This window comes from Eutrigla gurnardus (assembly GCF_963514095.1).
Source record: "Eutrigla gurnardus genome assembly, chromosome: 10".
Taxonomy (NCBI): Eukaryota; Metazoa; Chordata; class Actinopteri; order Perciformes; family Triglidae; genus Eutrigla; species Eutrigla gurnardus.
The window spans coordinates 14,060,898-14,080,214 of record NC_139924.1 but is presented as its reverse complement, the minus strand read 5'-3'; the positions used below and the strand labels follow the sequence as shown (position 1 = coordinate 14,080,214).

The following is a 19,317-nucleotide window of genomic DNA, read 5'->3' as shown; positions in this document are numbered from 1 at the left end:
TGTTAAAAGAAATGATCATGTATAAATAACAAATACTTACAAGGAAAACAATGAAAGATTATTGAGGTAGGAAATCCTCAAGAATGTATTAAATATGTGTGTTTTGAATTTCTTTCTGTAGAATTACAGCATCTTATATTTTCCAAAAAATCAAATAATTCAGTACAAATCGGTGCAGTCTATGGCTTGTTGTTAGAGCCCTCTGTTCTCAGAGACCTGGCTCAGATCTAAGGGGCAGGAGGGGTTTTTAAGCTTAGTGGATTTAAGAAAAAAAGATTACAGCTGGATTTGCTTAATTTGTTACACAATAAAACCAACGATGATTCCTGACAGATGGCATAAAAAAAGCTAAAAGCTTTCCTCTTTTAAAAACAACCGTTCTGTTTCATATTACTCTCCACCAAGACTCTTAATTCCAATATAATCAGTGATTTCTTTGTCTGAATTATTGAAGTCTGAAGATTGTCATGTATTTGTGTCCCACATGGATCCACTCTCTTAATGAGAGCGAAATATGATTTCTGTAGGCACGTCAAACACAGCCGACACTCTTTGCTAGAATACTGCCTGTGTTGTTTCTTCTTCTTGGTGGCAACGAGGGGCGACAGAAAGATGAAGAAGGGATCTAACGACCCACAGAGTTCTGTATATTCTGTATATCCTGTATATTCTGTATATCCTAAGTCAGTGAGTCCAGACTGGAGCTTAAGAGTGTGCTGCAGCATATCAGATGATCTCTTTATGTTTTGTTTATGTGTAATCACTCAGCCGATGATTGCTTTCTCGAAGCAAACTCACTGAGGGAGTTGACATTATTTTCTATAATTCGAAGCCACAATCACTTGATTCTGTCATACAAATAAAGATAGTAAGTACCAAACACTATTAAACAAGAAAGATCTACACAACCTGGAAGCAAATTTGGCAGCAGCTCACAACCGAGTGAATCATCGGACATAACTTAAATCTTCTTCTGTTGTTGTTTTTTTGTTGTTGTTTTTTTTTCTCCTAGTGTTGACGAGAGGCGCTCCCTCTCATCTGTCCTCTTTGGAACTAGTCACATCCACTTTGCTCTTGGCAAAAAGAAACAAAAGGTAGGACTCAGTAGTAAGACATGTCCCCCTGTCAGGTCAGATTGTCCCTTCTTCATGCAACATAACCAAATGTGTCTAAAGTCATGCTTGTGTGCACACAGGCAGAGTTGCACACACCCCAACAAAACTTTCCACCTGTTCTCAAGGCATCAAAACAAAACAGTGTAAGAAGCCATGGCAGAAAGATGCCTGAGCCGATGTTCTTTAATGCAACACTGAACTAAAAACAAATATTGCGTGGTCAGCTGCCATCTTGAAGTAATGCTCATCAGTGAAAGTCAGAGCTGAGTCAAATTCCCACAATGTGCACTGGCCTGCAAGACACGACACAACTGCCGAGGACGGAGATGGTAGAAATTATCCCTGATACCTGCACATGAAATCTTTGTATGCAATTAGATCATGCATGAAATCCCAATATGATTCACACCAAGCAAAAGCAAATATACTTCTTGTTTTTCTTCCTATGAAGATGAAAGCATGTGGTGTTTAGTACGCGAATATCACAAAGAAGGAAAGAAGATCAACATAAAACGTAATTCACGTGGTCCGTTTATTGACTCACATTTTTTGTTACCACATTAGTTCATCTTCTGTAACTGTGAAATAATTCTAATTTTAAAAAGGGTATGAGAAAATGTTTTTAGTCTCTTAAAATGGGCCTTACTTCTACTTTGAAATGTCAAACAGCAGCTTTTTTTCACATTGTTATTGATCCGGTTTTCAGGTGAGAATTAAAACAAATGAATTTGTCTTTTAGTAGACAGTTAGTTAGTATTTAGTTATCATTATTGTAGTTTCACATCACATCACTGGCAAACAGACATCAGTGTGTTGGGAGACTTTTGATAGACCTCTCCTCTGCGTGGGCCTGCTATCAGAAGAGATACGATAGTATTAGAGATGTCAGACTGAGCTCATCCCCACACAAAACATACCAGATATCCACGCTGAAACGGCAACCACTCATCAGGCTTACTGACCCCGACAAGGACACACTTAGGACACACCATGACCAGGACAGTTAAAAGTGACTGGATATGGACGAAGGGAAGTGGGAATAATGTCATCAACAAAACCCAGAAAAAGATGCAGAAATACAACAGGAAAGAGGAATTTGTGGTAAATACTGAAAGAGACTTGACGAGGAGATGCAGTATGAGGACGACAAGCCACTTTAAAGGAGGCAAACCCTTAATATGGAAGAAAAGGACATTAAAGAGACGGTGAGGGAAGGAGAAACAGCATTCCAGGAATGAGGGGAAGGGTGGGGGTGATTCATTTCAGTACATTCAAGGGGCAGAGGGGGAAGCAAAACTAAGGGAGGTTGGATTATTGTTGAGTAGCAATTACTGTGTCTTCTTTGACCTCGTCTGTTTCTTCCACTGCTTCCTTCTCCTCTGCGGGGGCCTCGTCCCCTGCTGTTTCTCCTTCTGTGGCTTCATCATCTGCAGTCACTCCTTCTGCTACCTCCTCCTTCAACTTCCTCCTCCTCATCAGCTGCCTGCTCCTCCTCTCCGTGTGCATCCCCATTTCACTCCTCCACTGGAACCTCCTTTTTGTGAGGCCAAAACTACAACTGGTCATCAAGGAAACCAAGTGATGTGATTAAAATGAAAAAGAGAGTATTAATGGCATAGTTGTTCAGGCACTGCTTCAACCGCACAGAGAGGGTCAGCTCATCAGCTGGAGGCATTTCAACACTAAAATGGTAGGTGTTAGTCCATCCTGGGAATAAAGCGGAGGAGGGGAAGAAGGATGAGCAGTTAAAAAGTGGAGATGTGCAGAATCAAAACTTTGCAATAATGCATATTGGGAGTCAGACTATTCCAGATTAAACTAACAATATATAACATGTTAATTAAATCAAAATAATAAATACAGTGAATCATTGGAGAAATGCTTACGTGGAATGTTTGCTAATATCCTAGATTTCCATTACCTGAAATGTTATGACTTGTTTAAGGTGGTTAATGCGGAATTTACATTTAAATGTAGAAATATGTTCCTTCATCATTTCAGATGTGGGATAAAGTGGTGAAATTGAGGACCAGCAATCAAGGAGTATAAAAATTACCTTTTTTTAAGGTACGTATTGAACAAAACATCAAATGTTACAATGCATCAAACACGAATACTTGCAGACCAGATCGTACTGTAGGAGCACCTGCCCTCTGCCTGTTTTTTATTATTTTGCCTTCAGGCCCCATGCAGGATGTAACCCAAAGCCAATAGCAGCATGCAGGATGTGCAAACCGTTCAGGTCGACAAACACTGCTGCTTTATCTTGAGCCTCTGCGTCTCCTCCTCTGCTGAGTGCAGAACGGCTGTATCTGTTTACCGAGGCGGTATGCAGCATGCCATAGTAACGTGGAACCAGTCAGGCATATAGGGATGAATTAAATGTTATTGTTTTGTTTAGAAGTGGTTAGTTTGGTCCACAGTAGAATTCAGAAAATAGTTCCAACCTTTGACCCAAGAGGAGGAAGAACGTTTCATAATCTTGCATAAAAAAAAATAAAGTCCTTTAAGAGTCCACTACATCTCGTATTCCTCTGTTCCCACTCGTCATGTGCAGGTCTGCACAGTGTTGTTACCTTCCTTGTTGAAGATCTGAGGGGGCAGGGGAATGCCGTTGTAATATGAGCGTGGAGGAAATCAACACTGATTGCAAAGCATGTTGGGAGAAAGGCTGCAATATTGAACTTCAAAGACGGAAAATTTCAATGTGTAATTTCCTTCCCAGGTCCACTATGGCTATTTCTTTTCACTGCATTAGACTGTCAGTCTAATAAGCTTAATTTGTCCCCTATTGGGACCATGAACCAGTGACATGTAAAGTCCCCTGACCACTGACTACATCTGTTAACTAGATAGGCATACATTTTAAAGAAGATTAATTATAAAGTGGAGATAGAACATCCCTATCTTGTACATTTATTATTTATTCTTATACATTTTACAAAAAAATAAAATATAAAGAAAGAAAAATGTAATTGAATTGAATGAAAAAATAATTAAAATGCAATAATATAAAAATACATAACTCTTCTTTTAAGTACATTTTAATGCAAAGTTTGTACTAATAGCCAATAATCATCACCATCAATAACTGTGATGAGTTGTTAAATTTATTTGATATTTCACACACACACGCACCTGCCATCATTACCCATGGGAGGTACGGTATTCACCGAGCATGGCGACTTTCTTCTTTTCATCAAAGGTCAGCCTTTAAAGAACTACAAGTCCCAGTGGCACCCTGAGCATGGCGTCAACGGAAGTGAATCATTTTGGTATAAATCCATTTCCGCGTCCTCTGCGGGTCCTTTCCTGTCTACGGCCTTTCGGAAGATGGCGGTGCAAATCTCCAAGAAGAGGAAGGTTAGCACTGCTTATCGGCGTTTTTCTCACACAGACCGACAGTTTACATACAAATGGGGTCGTAATGTTGAGGATACACCCGGTTCACGTCCAGCCTGGAGTTAGTCGAGCTCGTACACCTCCGGTCTGGAGAGGATTGGTCTAGATGCTGGCTGCGCCGCGTCCTCCTCATTTGGCTAGCTAGCATGGCGCTGTCTGCCGGGGACCAGTTACTACCGGCGCATGGGCGCCCCGTACCCGTTTAAAACTCCGCCGGGTTGCGTTAAAAGCAGCTAAACTACAAACCCCGTGTAAAGTCCCTGCTCGCTGCCGGTGAAAGTCTCTCAATGTGGCTAATCGTCACTTCGCGTCAGCGTCTAATGAACGGGGACCGCTATGTGGCTAACGTTACCTCAGAAAAAGATCACGCGTAATGTTAATAGGTAACGTTTGATTTAAATATAAGTTAATTTTAAAACGCTGCAAACCGCCGACGGTAGTGACTAGACATGCTGCTTCAGTATTGTTGGTAGTTAAACATGTGTAAACTATACAGCTGACGTTTCACAGCCCAGTTCTGTGGTCTGGATCTCATTTTAAAACTAATCAATGGGGGTAGAAGCAGCGTATTTGTTGAGTTTGCTTTAATGAAGTAATCAGTTGCACACCTCTGTAACTCTGTGTGTAACGGTCAGGTTTGTCATGGCTAACCCTGACCTCTCTCCCTAGTTCGTCTCAGACGGTATCTTCAAGGCCGAGCTGAACGAGTTCCTGACTCGCGAGCTTGCTGAGGATGGGTACTCCGGTGTGGAGGTGCGTGTGACCCCAACCAGGACTGAGATCATCATCCTGGCCACAAGGTGAGAGTCCAGTCCAGCACCCTTTCATTTGCACTCAAGTGTTGGTTCAGTGTCTCAGTAGTTGTCCCTTCAGTGAAGAAACGATGACGAGTCGGAACTGGACTCAGTCTGGTTCTGGGGGTTACTGGTGCAGATTCACGTTCTGTGGTTCTGTTCCGGTTCCTCAGAACTGGCAGTCCTTTTGGTTGAAGACATCGAGGCATTTGTCTGAGAAGGGTTGAGCTAGAAGTCGTAGGATGTGTTTATACCATGGATGTAAAATCAGTTTGAGATTGAAATTAAATCAAAAATTCATCCACAGGATTGAACAGAACGTCCTTTTTGTTTGAAGACATCAGGGGTTGAAGCAGCATGCACATAGATTACCTGTTGAATGTAATGCAGTGATAAAGTTAATGAAGAGAACCTGACTACATTTTAAAGTATGTAAATATTTTAAAGTATAAGAATCAATCTCAAACTTTCATCAGTAAATGTTGTTCTTGGATTCTTGGACACACTTGTCATGTTTTTACATAAAAGGGTTTTGTAAAAACTAGGTTTTGTAATTCCACACAGACTGAGTGTAAATTGTACAAATTATTTTTCAGACAAACGTATCCTGTAAATTAGACTGTAATGCATTTTTATTAAACGAAAAGACCGTACCACGTCATGGCTTGGTCATGATATTCAGCACTGACAAAACAGAACTTTGAACATGACTGAATTTTTCATTTGATGCTTTATATAACTGACTTTTTTTTGCACAGGAATAAAGTGTAATCCTAAGTGTGTTTGATTCTCTTTAGAACCCAGAATGTTCTGGGAGAAAAGGGTCGTCGTATCAGAGAGCTGACCGCTGTGGTCCAGAAGAGGTTTGGGTTCCCCGAGGGCAGCGTGGAGGTGAGGAAACCTGGGTGAATTATGTGAGGTGCTCACTGGACTATATTAATTAAAGGTTAATTGTGTTTTAATACAGGAATAAATGCATCACAATTATTTGTAATTGAATCCTTCCAAAATGCCCCCATCAGCAAAGGCAAAAACATGTAAAAGTGATTTCATGTTAAATACCTAACACGGCAAGGGTTGCTCAGACGTGATCTGGTCTTTAACAAAAATATTCAGCGTGCACTAAACTGTATTCAGACCAAAGCTGATAACTGTACAACCCAACTCATCTAAAATTAAGTTTGTTACCACAGTTTAAAATGAAGATGCATACCGTTTTATAATATTAATACAGGTGCAAGCGTTTCAAAATCTTGATTGCCAGCCCTTCAGTGAAGATACGATGACGAGACAGAGTAGGGCTCCGGTTCTGCAGGTTACTGATTCAGTTCCATGTTCTGTGGTCCTGCTAAAGTTCCTCAGATCAGGGAGTCCTTTTCACATGAAGATACTGAGGCATTTGTCTGAGAAGGGTCAAAGCATCAAGAGTGAAATGTGTTTCCAAAGAGATTGTTTTGGGTTGTAGTAGGAGTAAGGTTTTTGTACATGTGTATTCTAGAAAATATACAAACTCCTGCATCTGCCTTTTTAAGTTGATAAATGGTAATAAAAGCATTGCTACCCATAGAGGAGCCGTTTTGGCCGTAACCACTACATTCCATTGACTGTTGAACTGTCCCCCCTCTCTGTTAGTTGTATGCTGAGAAGGTTGCCACCCGTGGTCTGTGTGCCATCGCCCAGGCAGAGTCTCTGCGCTACAAGCTGCTAGGAGGCCTGGCTGTGCGTAGGTAAGCAGAACTGTACAAAAATGACACGTTTCTCAAGGAGGTTGTTGATGAAAGCAATGTGAAGCAGTTTGATTAAAGAGTCGGAGTAATTTCCTGCTTTATTCCTGGAATGTTTTGGACTGGATGATTTGAGGTGGGAAATGTAATTAATTTAATACATTAACCTGAATAGTGATAAACGATGTTGTAAGTTAAGGACTTTTAATTTCATTATAAATTCAATTTATATATATTTTTAGACAGAAGAGTTAAGAAGCTTGTGTTCATTTGTAAATAATTCACAATTAAGTCAGTTCACTATTAATGTATGGAGCAACTTTAATTTGCTTAATTTTCCACAACACTGTCCTGCAAATGTTTCAAAATAAAAGCCTAAAGCGGTTCTGTCGACAGAACGATGCCAGAGTGCTTTGTTTTTGCTGTGAACTGCACACAGATAAAATAGATGAGACCTTATCTCTAGAAGAGACGTAGCCGAGCCGTGCTGCTCATAAAGCTTGTGTGGCTCCTCTAATCCGTTTACATGAGCGCTGCAATAAAATAAATTTAAAGTCGGGTTCAGTGATCCACACATGCTGTAAGCAGTGTGGCTAAGGAGTAAGAAAAAACAGAATTGCTCATCAGAAGTGGCGAGTATGACATATTTCTGCAGCGGTGACATAGATTTCAAATAGATTTTACTATGAGAATTGGCATCTGTCTTGTTTGCTCTCGGGGTGAAGCGTTGGTTCACCTTGCCTTCAGTGAAGAAACGATGACGAGTCGGAACGGGCCTCAGTGGTTCTGGGGGTTACTGGTGCAGATTCACGTTCTGTGGTTCTGCTCCAGTTCCTCAGAACTGTGAGTCCTTTTGTTTGAAGACATCGAGGCATTTGTCTGAGAAGGATTGGAGCAAAACACGTTACCTGCTGATTTGAAATGTAGTGATACGTGAATGAAAGGAACCTGACTTCATTTTAGAATAGATGAAGGTAAATTATACTGGAACCGAAGCTTAAAATGTAATACTTGCTTTCACAAGCTATACTTGAAATACTTGAATTGCCAATAGGCAGGGTCTGCAGCCCTTTATCATTCCCAAGTCAAACGCCATGAATCGACCACAAACGGTAACCGAAAATGTGACTACATATTACATCCTTAAACTGTCGTGTTCAATCAGTGCTGTACATATATACTTTTGGATTCTTTACTCACCAAAACGGGGCATCACTGCCTATAATTCTTGATAAATGGCTGTATCCTAACATCCTTACCCCTCCCCTCTTTCAGGGCTTGCTATGGTGTTCTGAGGTTCATCATGGAGAGCGGCGCTAAGGGCTGTGAAGTTGTGGTGTCCGGTAAACTGAGGGGTCAGAGGGCCAAGTCCATGAAGTTTGTGGATGGTCTGATGATCCACAGTGGAGACCCTGTCAACTACTACGTCGATACAGCAGTCCGCCACGTCTTGCTCAGACAGGGTAAGTAGCGGCACAGTAACTTTAAAGAGATGCTTATTTACTTTAGTGTTTGACTTTTGGGAAGTCCTCAAGTCTTATTGGAAATATTTTTGATAGTGGCCTTCAGTGAAGAAACGATGACGAGTCGGAACAGGACTCGGTGGTTCTGGGGGTTACTGGTGCAGATTCACGTTCTGTGGTTCTGCTCCGGTTCCTCAGAACTGGCAGTCCTTTTGTTTGAAGACATCGAGGCATTTGTCTGAGAAGGGTTGAAGCAAAACACGTTACCTGCTTAATGTAATGTAGTGATTTGTGAATGAAAGGAACCTGACTTCAATTAAGAATGGATGAAGGTAAATTATACTGGAACAGTATTTGCTAATAGGTAGGTGGCCAGTGCCACTATGATTTATTGCTACTGGAAGCAAACCAAATTACCTGGGGGGGGGGAATTGTTTCCTCATACATCATAGCTTTGGTTTTTGTTGGTGCTGATGCATGTTTTGTGCTTCATGGCCATCCTCAGGTGTGCTCGGTATCAAGGTCAAGATCATGCTGCCCTGGGACCCCAGCGGCAAGATTGGCCCCAAGAAGCCCCTGCCTGACCACGTCAGCATTGTGGAGCCCAAGGAGGAGCAGCTGCCCACCACACCCGTTTCTGAGCAGAAGGGGGCCAAGCCAGAGGCACCCGCCATGCCCCAGGGAACACCGGTACCCACTGCATAAGAGGGTAAGAGGTGGCAGGGTCCCAGTACCAGCAGGCAGTGTTTGGTATCGCTAGAGCAGTATTGTGATAGTGGCTTAATACCATGAGAAGTTGGTTTGTCCTATTAAAAAAATAATAATAATAAATAAATAAATAAAAATTAAATCAGTCACCACAGCTGTCTTTGGCATGATGGACATGAACTTGATCTTTTTAATGTGTGATTTCAGAATAGTTATGCAATAACTGCTATCAGGAAATAAAGATACATTATAGTGTCAGCAGTTGTCCCTTCAGTGAAGAAACGATGACGAGTCGGAACTGGATTGTCTTGTTCTGGGGGTTACTGGTGCAGATTCACGTTCTGTGGTTCTGTTCCGGTTCCTCAGAACTGGCAGTCCTTTTGTTTGAAGACATCGAGGCATTTGTCTGAGAAGGGTCGACGCAAAACACAAACAGTTCCCTGTTGTAAAATAGTTGAGGAAAAGTGACTGAAAAGTGGACCTGCTTCAATAGAAGCTGAAGTGCAAATAATACATATAGTGTCTTTATTCTTTCTTTCTTTTTTCTTAAAATACGTAGTATTGCCTTTAGCGATAATGGATTAAAGCAAGATTGCTTTAAACCTAGAAGTCGTATGATGTGTTTATTCCATGGATGTAAAATCAGTTTAAGATTGAAATTAAATCCAAAACTGAATATACAGGAAACCGTTCAATGTCACGATGAATCACAACTTTGTAGGCCCCAAAATGGTTTGACGTGAGCAAACAAAAATTTGTAGCATTTTTTTTCTTTAGCTACAATGATTTATTGGTCTTGTCACAAAGAAAAGTAATAACCCTGTTCTGGTGTGCAGGATCAAATTATCTGTGTGACTAAGTGGTTTTAATTGTGGTTGCTTTTTGTCTGTTGCAGGTTTTCAAGAGTTCCACCAGATGGAAGCAAGCCCTGTTTTTTTGTGTACAAAAAAAAATAAAATCTGGAAAATACAGTTAAAGTGTTGTGGTCATTTGGTTGCAGTGTTCACAACGTCTTGTAAATATAGAGAATTAAGAGGTCAGTTTCTGAAACATTCGAATCAATGCCCTGGTAACTGAAATTAGAAAACATTAGAAATAAAATCTTATCCTCAGGCAGAAAAAGCACTCATCATATCTCAAAGTAAGCCAAGAAGATGTTTATTTGGCTGTACTGTTGAGTTGAATATTCAATTCTGAAGAGATTTTGAGCTTTTTTTGTGGGGAACATGCCTGTTTACGATCTTTAACACACGAGTACCTTGTATCACCTCAACTGGTCCGACTTGTTTTTCTTATGAGTCCATGTTCAGTGGTGACCAGAGTGTGTCATCCAATATGCTACAGTTGTCTTCTATTTTTTTTTTTTATTATTTATTTAACACGATTTTGGATGAAGTTTTATAGCATAAACTTATGTTTTATTACATTCAGTTAACGCTGGGTAAAAGATTCAGCCTTCAGTATAATTTGCGTTGACAGTCAAATGGCAGTTCACTCGGTGACAGGATGCAGTGCGATGTCTCACTCTGCTCCATTCCCTGGTACCAGAAATATAGTCCGTACGTGAACAGACCACTATATACAGCTTGGTCATTCCGTTATGCAGAATTATTATTACCATAAAAAAACATGAACCCAACGGTCACAGGGAATGATAAAAACATGAGGATTAAAGCTGAGACACATCTGTCTGTACGGGCGTGTTTTTGCGTTCACATTGTCCAATTAGTGTAATTAAACGTAATTCAAGAGAAGGGTATGGAAACGGTCAAAGATTCTACTAGGGAGTGACTCATCTTCTCAGGACTAAAGCATCAGGTCCGGGTTAGGCCACGCCCCCTGTCTCCTGGTGAGTGGTGTCAAACTAAAAGAAAGTTCCCAGCTGCCACCTGAACAAGCCAAGATGAGTCTGCCGGACTACAAATCCTCCGAAAAACAGTCTTTACCCGCGAATCCAGTAAGAAACGGCTTCCTGTATTTTGTTAGCTATTTAGATATTTAGGGCGTCAGTGAGAGCTAAGCTGAGTTTACCTGGTTTAAAACTGAACAGGTGGATGGTTAGACAGCACTGACGATAAGTAACGTTTCCTTCCGCCTGCAGAATGAGCCCAGTTGTTCTCTGCGGATACTTCCACGACATTATTTCCTCGTAGTATTCAGGTGTGAGGCGTTAGTCTGTCCCTCAGAAAGTTCAAATCCCACCTGGAGGAAACTCCCGAGTTAATCGGCCGAGACAGAAGTAAACAGGTATGTTACCTGCTGGGAAAGCATGACTTCCAGTCCACTACAAGTAATATACAATAAATGTAGTGGAGTACAATAACCTCCTTCTGAATGGTAGTCGAATAGAAGTAATTATTCCAGTCTCAAGTGTCTCTACCCTAGATGTACTTTTGGTTAATTAATTAAACCATTAATAAAACCAACTGATTTAAAGAGGTCAGTAATGTTGATATAAAGCTGTGATGACGTATACGTTTATGAAGTGTCATTGTGGTGCTGCGACGGCTTGTTTTGTACAAGTTAAATGAAGTTGTTTAATTTGTGAGTACTTTTCCTGTACATCTCATTGATCCAATAGATTGAACACTCAGAATCAGTGCTGGTACATTATAAGGCTGGTGTATTCTATGTGTAGTTTATGGTTTACACTTTACATTTTTCTCTCACTCAGCTTCAAGTATTCATTTATTTATTTCCCACTTTTAAAAGTGTATAAAGTTTTCAACCATATGAAAATGTACAAAACGCTTGATCTGTCTGTGTGTTTGGAGTTGAACATGAAGGATTTAGTCCTGCTGCCTCCAGGTGTTTCAGGAACAACAGACATGCTCACAGACAGGCAGACAGACAGAGAGACAGAGAGACAGACAGACAGGCAGGCAGCATGTGGTCTTATCAACCCGGGCAGATCGATGTGTAGTCGACTCACACTGACGCCCTGCTTTAGTCACTGAACACACAGTATGTGTGTGTGTGTGTGTGTGTGTGTGTGTGTGTGTGTGTGTGTGTGTGTGTGTGTGTGTGTGTTTTCACTGTCATGTAATTACAGTATCAGTGCTCTACTTGATGATGACAATCACATGTTTACATGCACATCAGTTTTCAGTTTGATCCGCATCTTTATCGAAGCCAAACTATTAATTCCAGAGTGATGTATAACAAAGACTTGCCAGCATGTCTTCACTTCCTTCACTATATATTTTGGTGTTTCAAGCTGAGACGCTTCATCATTTAGTCTATTTTCAGAATTGATTAATCATTTAAGTCATTTTGAAGCAAAAAATACATAATTGGTTCAGGTTCCTAAAATGTGAATATGGCCTTATGACATTAATCAAAATGCCTTTTGCGTCCTTTGGTGGCGATTTTGGACACGTTAAACCGTTACAACTTAAAATGCTCTCCAGAGTAGCAGAGCTCAAGCTCTATTCGGTTGCATGAAGTTAACATGAATGAATCGTCTTTCCCCTCAGCACTCTCCTGTTGTGCAGTTGAGCGTCGGGGGTCAGCTGTTCAGCACCTCTCTGAGCACGCTCAGGAAACACCCCGACTCCAAGCTGGCCGAGCTGTTCAGCAGACAGTCCAAACTACGCACCGATGCACAGGGACGCTACTTCATCGACCGCGATGGCTCACACTTCGGAGCCATCCTTGAGTTCCTGCGATCGGATTGGCTGCCCACAGAGAACATCCAGGAAGTAATCAGTCCTCACCTGCTGCTTTACAAACAGACCTCCTCCTGTCACTGAAACAGACATCAACTATCCCGGTATGAACCTGTGTGTGTGTGTGTGTGTGTGTGTGTGTGTGTGTGTAGGTTCACAGGGAGGCAGTGTTCTACAACATCAACCCCCTGATCAAACGCTTGGAGGAGACTCCTCAGCTGTTTGGAGAGCTGGTGGGAAGGCAGCAGTTCCTCTCCAGAGTCCCACACTACAAAGAAAACATCGAGGTCAGCTATACTCGGTCTACAGGTGGCACACTCTTCTTCTTCTCTAATGAGTGACTAAGGAATCATAACAACCTCTCCTGTTTACTCATGACCAAAGTAATTACAAACTATTCGCATGTAACTTCAAGTCAGTTAGTCAGTAATCAGCCTCAAACGATATGCTGTATAATATATCACAGCCCTGATGTCACAGCTCTGCTTGAAGCCTTTGAAACAGCTGATGAGGTTTATGTACTAGTCTGATAATCGCTCTGAATTAGCATTATGTTTGACTCTATTATTCAGTCAGACATAGTGTTCATGTTTGATGTTATATTTTGCCCTGACCAAAGATAACATCAAACATGGTTTTGATGGGTGTTTGTTTCTCTACTGATGTCATTCCCAGTTGTTGCCATTATTATAAACGTTTGTAGCATCACAAGATCTGAGTGGTTAAGTTGTTTCAGCAGCAGTTAATAAGCACAGCACACAATTGAATTGCTGAAAAAAACTAAATTGCAGTTGCAGTATGGTTCCAGTGGCTCTTCCCAATTCAAGGCAAATCAGCTGACTCCAGTTTTAGATGCCGCTCTTCACTTGTGAGCTGTTTGTCCTGTAATACTCAAGTCATCTACTTGGCTGTTGACAAAGGCAGCGATCTCACTTTTCTTCCAGGTTCTGATTCGTATTGCCAGAGCTGAGGCCATCGCCGCCCGTCAATCCACCATCATGATCTGCGTACTGCGGACAGAGGAGGACTTGAGTTTCTATGACAACGCCATCAACAGCCTGGAGGCAGATAAGGAGTCTGTGGTGACGTTCGGGCCCTGGAAGGCCACCCTGTCTGCCAAAGACCTGCTGGACTGTGTACAGATGGACATTGAGAGTCAGGGCTACAGGGTGAGCATCCAGCCTCACATCATGGAGAAGAGCTTCCTGTCCAGGAGCTACAACTACTTCCACAAACTCATATTCACCTGGTGGTGATGAGACCGCTGGTTTTATTCCTTTCTAAAGAAAAAATGTAAAAAAGTACAGGCAGCATTTTTGAAGACCAAGCTGCTCCACGTAGTTCTGAAATACTTAAAGTTTATGCACTTATGTGAAAAAGTGATGCCTGATTTTGGACACAAGGGGTCAGTAAATAATTGTAATGACTTTCAAAGGTACTGTGGTTTAAGAACGGTGATGGACCCACAAAAATGCTTTTATATCCTTACTTTCTGACGATAAAGACATTTGTCTTATGATTAAATGAAAGTGCTTATAAATATGAATGTTGTTTCATATCCTGTGTAATGTCAAGGAAATCTGCTGCTAAATTTCAATAAACAATAACAGCACAGTTACAAAAAAACGTCTTTTTTACAAACAAATTGGAAAAGTAACAGTTCAGGAAAATTCCCATATTGACAATGACACCTGGACAATACAATGGTATAAAATCAATGGCCCTGCAATGCATTCTACATTTGTGCAGTGGTGAAAGAACAGTTAATATATATTATATATATATATTAACTTAATTTAATTAAATAAAATTACTGAATTATTGGCAACAAAATGTACATAAAGTATCAGACTTATTCATAATGCTAATGCTATTTTTATTATTGGATCATCATTATGCATGTGTGAATATGAATATAAAGTTATAATGTAGAGTTAATTCTAACTACATATATATTTGATATTTAATCTGTATAGTTCTTAAATAAGTGAGGTGAAGTACAATACCACAAAAACTGAGCATCAACCCCCCATGTCAGACCACTTCCTGTGTGATCCGAGAGTGAAAGCAACCGTAAAAAAGGGTACAAGCGCCAGCCAGTGTCCTGTGTCTTCCTGTCTGCTCGTTTAGTGTTTGGACGAGTCAGCTAAATGTCTGTTGATAAATGTAAGAATAAGCTGACATTTAAAGATCAACTTACAATCTTTTTTTCACTCAACCTGAACTATTTTCTAATTCTAAAAAAACATTCCTGAAATGTTATTTTGACAGAGTGAAAGTCTCTGGAGCTGCATTTCATGCATCCCGGGACACTGAAACTGAAAACCAGATTCATTTTCAAGGGTTTTTAAAAAAATGTTTTATGATTTTTAGGGTGTTTTACCTTTCCGGACAGTTAAAGAGGTTAAGAGAGGACGTGTAATAAAGGTTTCTGGCCGTTGTGTTTACGTGGCACCCCAAGGCACTCTGATCACTTTCAGCAATAAAACATCAAGTTGATGTGACAGAAAACGGTGCCTTTAAATTAATCTGAATAATATTCATTATGTTGCATTTAGTTTGCAGTTGTGTATGATTTTCATATATTTTGTGTGAATATTTTTAGCCTTGAGTATTTGGTGACAATCTTGGTCCACCACAGTGACTTAGACTGAAATATCTGAGCAGCTATTGGTCGGTTTTGTTTTGAAAATGTAATATAAACATTCATGATTATTTTTTTTTAAATGTATAGTAAAATGAAACAGGCAGATACGGACAGGAGATATGATTGTGCATGTGACCTTCAGTTGTTTTCACCACAAGGTGTCAAAATTACACTTCCTCTCAAAACCCCCGTTGGACAAAACCTGCAAGTTGAGTCATGTTACAAGAATATACATAGCCACATCCTTTATCTTTCTTTATTTATGCAATGTGGCATTTTCTTGTATTCAATCTAACATTGGTGGGTTTTTTCTTCTCATAATTATGCAGTTTATTTTTTTCCAGCAAATTATGTCGGAGAGAGGATGGAAAATTACATTTAATAAAGGTCCAACCTGTTGCAGTTTGTGGTTATATGATATGAATATCCATCCATCCATTGTCTACCGCTTATCCTGTATTCAGGGTCACGGGATGATATGAATATACATATATATGTATGTATGTAAATATATACCTTTATATAATATGAATCACCAGGGCTCCCATTTATGCAGTTATTAAACACAAAAATAAAGTGACAAAACACTTTTGTAATAATTTATAAGACTGGCTAATTTAAATTATCTGTTTATAATTTATATTGACTAGAATGCTTCAGATGTTGAAACATCTGGAGCAAGCTGGTAAGTGGAGCTCAGACTATTTTGTACAAGTACAAAAGTGAACTTTCACACTTAAAAATGTGACAGCGATGTGATGATTTTATTATTTATGTACAATGTTAGTGTCCCTCATGACAGTAACGTTGACGGCTGATGTGTGTGTGTCCAGTTCAGCTATGTGTAACAGGAAATGGAGACTGTCTTCGGCAGACGTCTCCCACAGAGCTCGTTTAGAGCTGAAGCCTCCGACACGATGGACAGATTAAACCTGATGAGAGTTCTGTTGCTCACCTGTCTGCTTCTAACAGGTATGCTTTATGTTAATTTTATTTTCAGTTGGATCTGATTTAGTCAGGGATGGAAGAAGTACTCAGATAATTTCCTAGAAGTACCAACAGACCTTTAATTCAGATAAGTGTCTAGAATCAGATAAATGTTCTGGTGCAGAAAAATGACTCCTTTGACTGATTGATATGATTAATGCATCAAAGCGCAATTTTTCTTTATATATATTCAAGATACGATTAAGTTGATTAATGAAAGAGAAAATATTTGCCTTTTTTAAATGTATTGGATCATTTTACTTGGTGGAGCTGCTTACAACTGATCTGAAACATGTGATAAGAGGAACTAAGTTTATATATATTTCATAATCTTGTTGTATTTTATACATATATACAAGGTTATAAGGTTGGTGATCTTCTTTTATAGCCTCCACGTCTGACCATTCAAACATTTCCGTTAAATGATGGGAATTATTTTAAATTACAAAAATAAAAATGAGTTTGCATGACTTTTGTGTCTCCAGATGTGAGGTGCAAGAAGAATGCAGAGTTTGTGTACAGAAGCCTTGGAAGTGATGCTCTTTTGACGTGTCTGAGCCCAGTTTCCCTAAACTGCTCCTTAATCTCCTGGACCTTCTACAAAGACGGCTGGGTGCAGTACAGCGAAGAGATCAACAGGGGGCAGGTGAGGGTGGACTCTGTCAAGTCCAGCCGCATGTCCATCACACCCAACTGCTCTCTCATCCTCCGTCACCTCATCGTGGACGATGTTGGCTCCTACGTCTGCCTGAAGCATGGAGAGCCCATCACTGCCGTTTACCTCTCTGTCCTCACCATCACTTCATTCTCCACCATTACTGACATGCAGCCCGGAGGAAACCTCAGCCTGAGCTGCATCCTCTTCACTTACTATGATTCTGGGAGCTGCAGGTCTTACTCTTCCAACATATTTGACCTCAGCTGGACGGCTGAGGATGGTACTGTGCTGTCCAAAGACACCAGGTTTTCACTTTTCTGTTAACACTCACTGTTACCGATCCACTGTTTTGTATGTTACATTTCTGAGGAAAATTTAAAAATTTATTGTATTAACCCAAACTAATAAACATCATGGATAAGAGATATAAATGAAGTAAATATTTACAACAACAATAATAACCATAATTATATTAATAATAATGAAATATATACAGATACAATTGGAAATGAATTGTTGCACAAACCAAAAGTATCAAAGATATGATTACAGAAATGTTATTTTGATTTTAGTGTGTCTCATTGACATGTTGATAAATAGTTTTCCCCTTCTGCGTAGGTTCAAGCAGATTGTCGACAGCCGCTGCAACATTACTCTGGTTACAGAACTCAAGAGGGAAGACAACAACAGGAAGTGGCGGTGTCAGGTGAACACCTCAGAAAACAGCAAAGTAGCGTTTCTGGACTTCACGTCGACCTTTTTGTTCCAAAATCCTCCCACTGACCAGAATGCGATTCCTTCTGCCACCTGTCCAGTCGTGCTGCCCATCAGCCACATCGTGCTCTGTGTGGCTCTACCAGTCATGGTGCTCATAGTGGGAGTCTTCACAATAAGAGGAGACAAAAAGAGGGCCAAAACATCTGCAGCTGGCATCGAGCTGCTGGAAATTAAATGACTTGTTCTCTTCCATAGCAACATCTTCAAGCTCAAACTCTTAATGTGTTACAGATGTGTTACAGATGTGTTGTTACAATTCAGATTTTTACATCTAGGCCTACATAAATGAGTCATAAATGACTGCAGTATTTACGTAACAAAGGAACTGGGTACTGGTAACCTGGTAACCACAGAAGCTGAAGTGGAAATATCACAAAAAAAAACTGGATGGCAGGCTGCACACCTCAAGTTTGTAGATCTTTCTCAACTGTGAACAATTCTCACTTATTTTTCTATGTAACATTTTTGTCAGTGAACAGGTTCCCCTCCTCTGTGTATTGATTAAAATGCATTTTTAATATGATACCTTCTGAATATCAAGCCAACTCATCCAAAGTAATGACCAGAATTCTTTATCAAATGAACATTGGGATCTCGTTGATACGCTGGTCTGTAATAGATTAAGCCAAATGTTAGGATAATCACTCTTCTCTGCTACAGTATATCCTGCTGAAGTGCTTTGGAGCAAAGTAGCTGCTGCAGTTAGGGAGCTTTGCATTGGGCAGCTGTGGATGGTTGTTCAGCTCAGAGTCTGACATGTCACATGCTTCTCCTAATGGAGAATGTTTTCACCTTTCCATTGGGGTTAAGGGTTTGGTTGCGTTTAGAAAGCAATGGTATTATGAACGTATTAATTCAGATGACTTGTATAACCCGTGAACTTTATCAATAAATATGGTAGCTTTCAAATTACAGAAGTTTCTGTATATTCTCTAAAACAATGCCTTTAGTGAACCTTTACAATCTGTTTTTCAAGATTAAGTTCTTAATCCATGACATTAATAAGTAACTAGAGCTGAAATAATTAGTTGATAAAAAGTTGATTGGAAAAAAATCAGCCACCAATTAAATAATGAATTATATTAATTGTATTTTCTTTGTTGCAAAGCCACCAAGCAAGCTGCTTTTACCATTGTAAAGTGCATAAATAGTAGAGTAATTGGGTAAACCAATTTAATAAATATTAAAAACTAGAAAATAATGGAAAACTATTGATTAAAAAGTGAAAAATTTACAAAATCCTAAAAGTCAATTTACACACAGGCTTATGAAACTCATGTATGTAGATACATGCAAATATAAAAATGGACTGTGATTCACATGAGGGCTATATATCTGTATTCAAAGGATAGGTTCATATTTATTTATTTTATT

General features: G+C 39.9%; 3 protein-coding genes and 1 long non-coding RNA gene across 6 annotated transcripts; 3 read left to right on the top strand and 1 right to left on the bottom strand.

The window, feature by feature from the left end:
* Positions 1–1,671: 1,671 nt before the first annotated feature.
* On the bottom strand, positions 1,672–5,250 carry LOC311019812. 2 transcript variants are annotated; one of them, XR_014597837.1, is made up of 3 exons: positions 5,126–5,250; positions 2,463–2,649; positions 1,672–1,968 (listed from the first exon to the last, which is right to left on the bottom strand). It is a non-coding gene; the product is annotated as an uncharacterized lncRNA (long non-coding RNA). The 2 variants fall into 2 exon arrangements; XR_014597838.1 differs by lacking the exon at positions 5,126–5,250 and adding an exon at positions 3,563–3,580.
* On the top strand, positions 4,393–10,177 carry rps3 (ribosomal protein S3). Of its 2 annotated transcripts, none has more exons than XM_084019409.1 (7): positions 4,393–4,478; positions 5,187–5,317; positions 6,109–6,202; positions 6,944–7,038; positions 8,311–8,498; positions 9,004–9,207; positions 10,102–10,177. In XM_084019409.1, exons 1-6 carry the CDS (start codon positions 4,449–4,451, stop codon positions 9,201–9,203), a joined length of 738 nt encoding a protein of 245 aa, XP_083875535.1. In that variant the 5' UTR covers positions 4,393–4,448; the 3' UTR covers positions 9,204–9,207; positions 10,102–10,177. The 2 variants fall into 2 exon arrangements, with proteins under 2 accessions (XP_083875535.1, XP_083875534.1); XM_084019408.1 differs by having other exon boundaries at positions 9,004–9,214; positions 10,111–10,177.
* An 871-nt stretch (positions 10,178–11,048) lies between these two features.
* kctd14 (potassium channel tetramerization domain containing 14) lies at positions 11,049–14,500 on the top strand. The gene is made up of 4 exons (XM_084019254.1): positions 11,049–11,163; positions 12,683–12,907; positions 13,027–13,161; positions 13,819–14,500. Exons 1-4 carry the CDS (start codon positions 11,110–11,112, stop codon positions 14,128–14,130), a joined length of 726 nt encoding a protein of 241 aa, XP_083875380.1. The 5' UTR covers positions 11,049–11,109; the 3' UTR covers positions 14,131–14,500.
* A 1,890-nt stretch (positions 14,501–16,390) lies between these two features.
* Positions 16,391–18,849, top strand: LOC311019863 (uncharacterized protein). The gene is made up of 3 exons (XM_084019477.1): positions 16,391–16,493; positions 16,994–17,471; positions 17,785–18,849. Exons 1-3 carry the CDS (start codon positions 16,439–16,441, stop codon positions 18,119–18,121), a joined length of 870 nt encoding a protein of 289 aa, XP_083875603.1. The 5' UTR covers positions 16,391–16,438; the 3' UTR covers positions 18,122–18,849.
* The last annotated feature ends 468 nt before the right edge of the window (positions 18,850–19,317 follow it).

What these genes read in the sequence shown, in the direction of transcription:
- rps3 (XM_084019409.1), top strand. Translation starts at nt 4,449, where the DNA reads ATGGCGGTGCAAATCTCCAAGAAGAGGAAG. An exon ending in TCCCCGAGGGCAGCGTGGAG is followed by an intron (nt 6,203 to 6,943) that starts GTGAGGAAACCT and finishes CCTCTCTGTTAG; the next exon opens with TTGTATGCTGAGAAGGTTGC. An exon ending in CCACGTCTTGCTCAGACAGG is followed by an intron (nt 8,499 to 9,003) that starts GTAAGTAGCGGC and finishes GGCCATCCTCAG; the next exon opens with GTGTGCTCGGTATCAAGGTC.
- kctd14 (XM_084019254.1), top strand. Translation starts at nt 11,110, where the DNA reads ATGAGTCTGCCGGACTACAAATCCTCCGAAAAACAGTCTTTACCCGCG. An exon ending in CCACAGAGAACATCCAGGAA is followed by an intron (nt 12,908 to 13,026) that starts GTAATCAGTCCT and finishes GTGTGTGTGTAG; the next exon opens with GTTCACAGGGAGGCAGTGTT. An exon ending in ACTACAAAGAAAACATCGAG is followed by an intron (nt 13,162 to 13,818) that starts GTCAGCTATACT and finishes CTTTTCTTCCAG; the next exon opens with GTTCTGATTCGTATTGCCAG.
- LOC311019863 (XM_084019477.1), top strand. Translation starts at nt 16,439, where the DNA reads ATGGACAGATTAAACCTGATGAGAGTTCTGTTGCTCACCTGTCTGCTT. An exon ending in CACCTGTCTGCTTCTAACAG is followed by an intron (nt 16,494 to 16,993) that starts GTATGCTTTATG and finishes TTGTGTCTCCAG; the next exon opens with ATGTGAGGTGCAAGAAGAAT. An exon ending in GTGCTGTCCAAAGACACCAG is followed by an intron (nt 17,472 to 17,784) that starts GTTTTCACTTTT and finishes CCTTCTGCGTAG; the next exon opens with GTTCAAGCAGATTGTCGACA.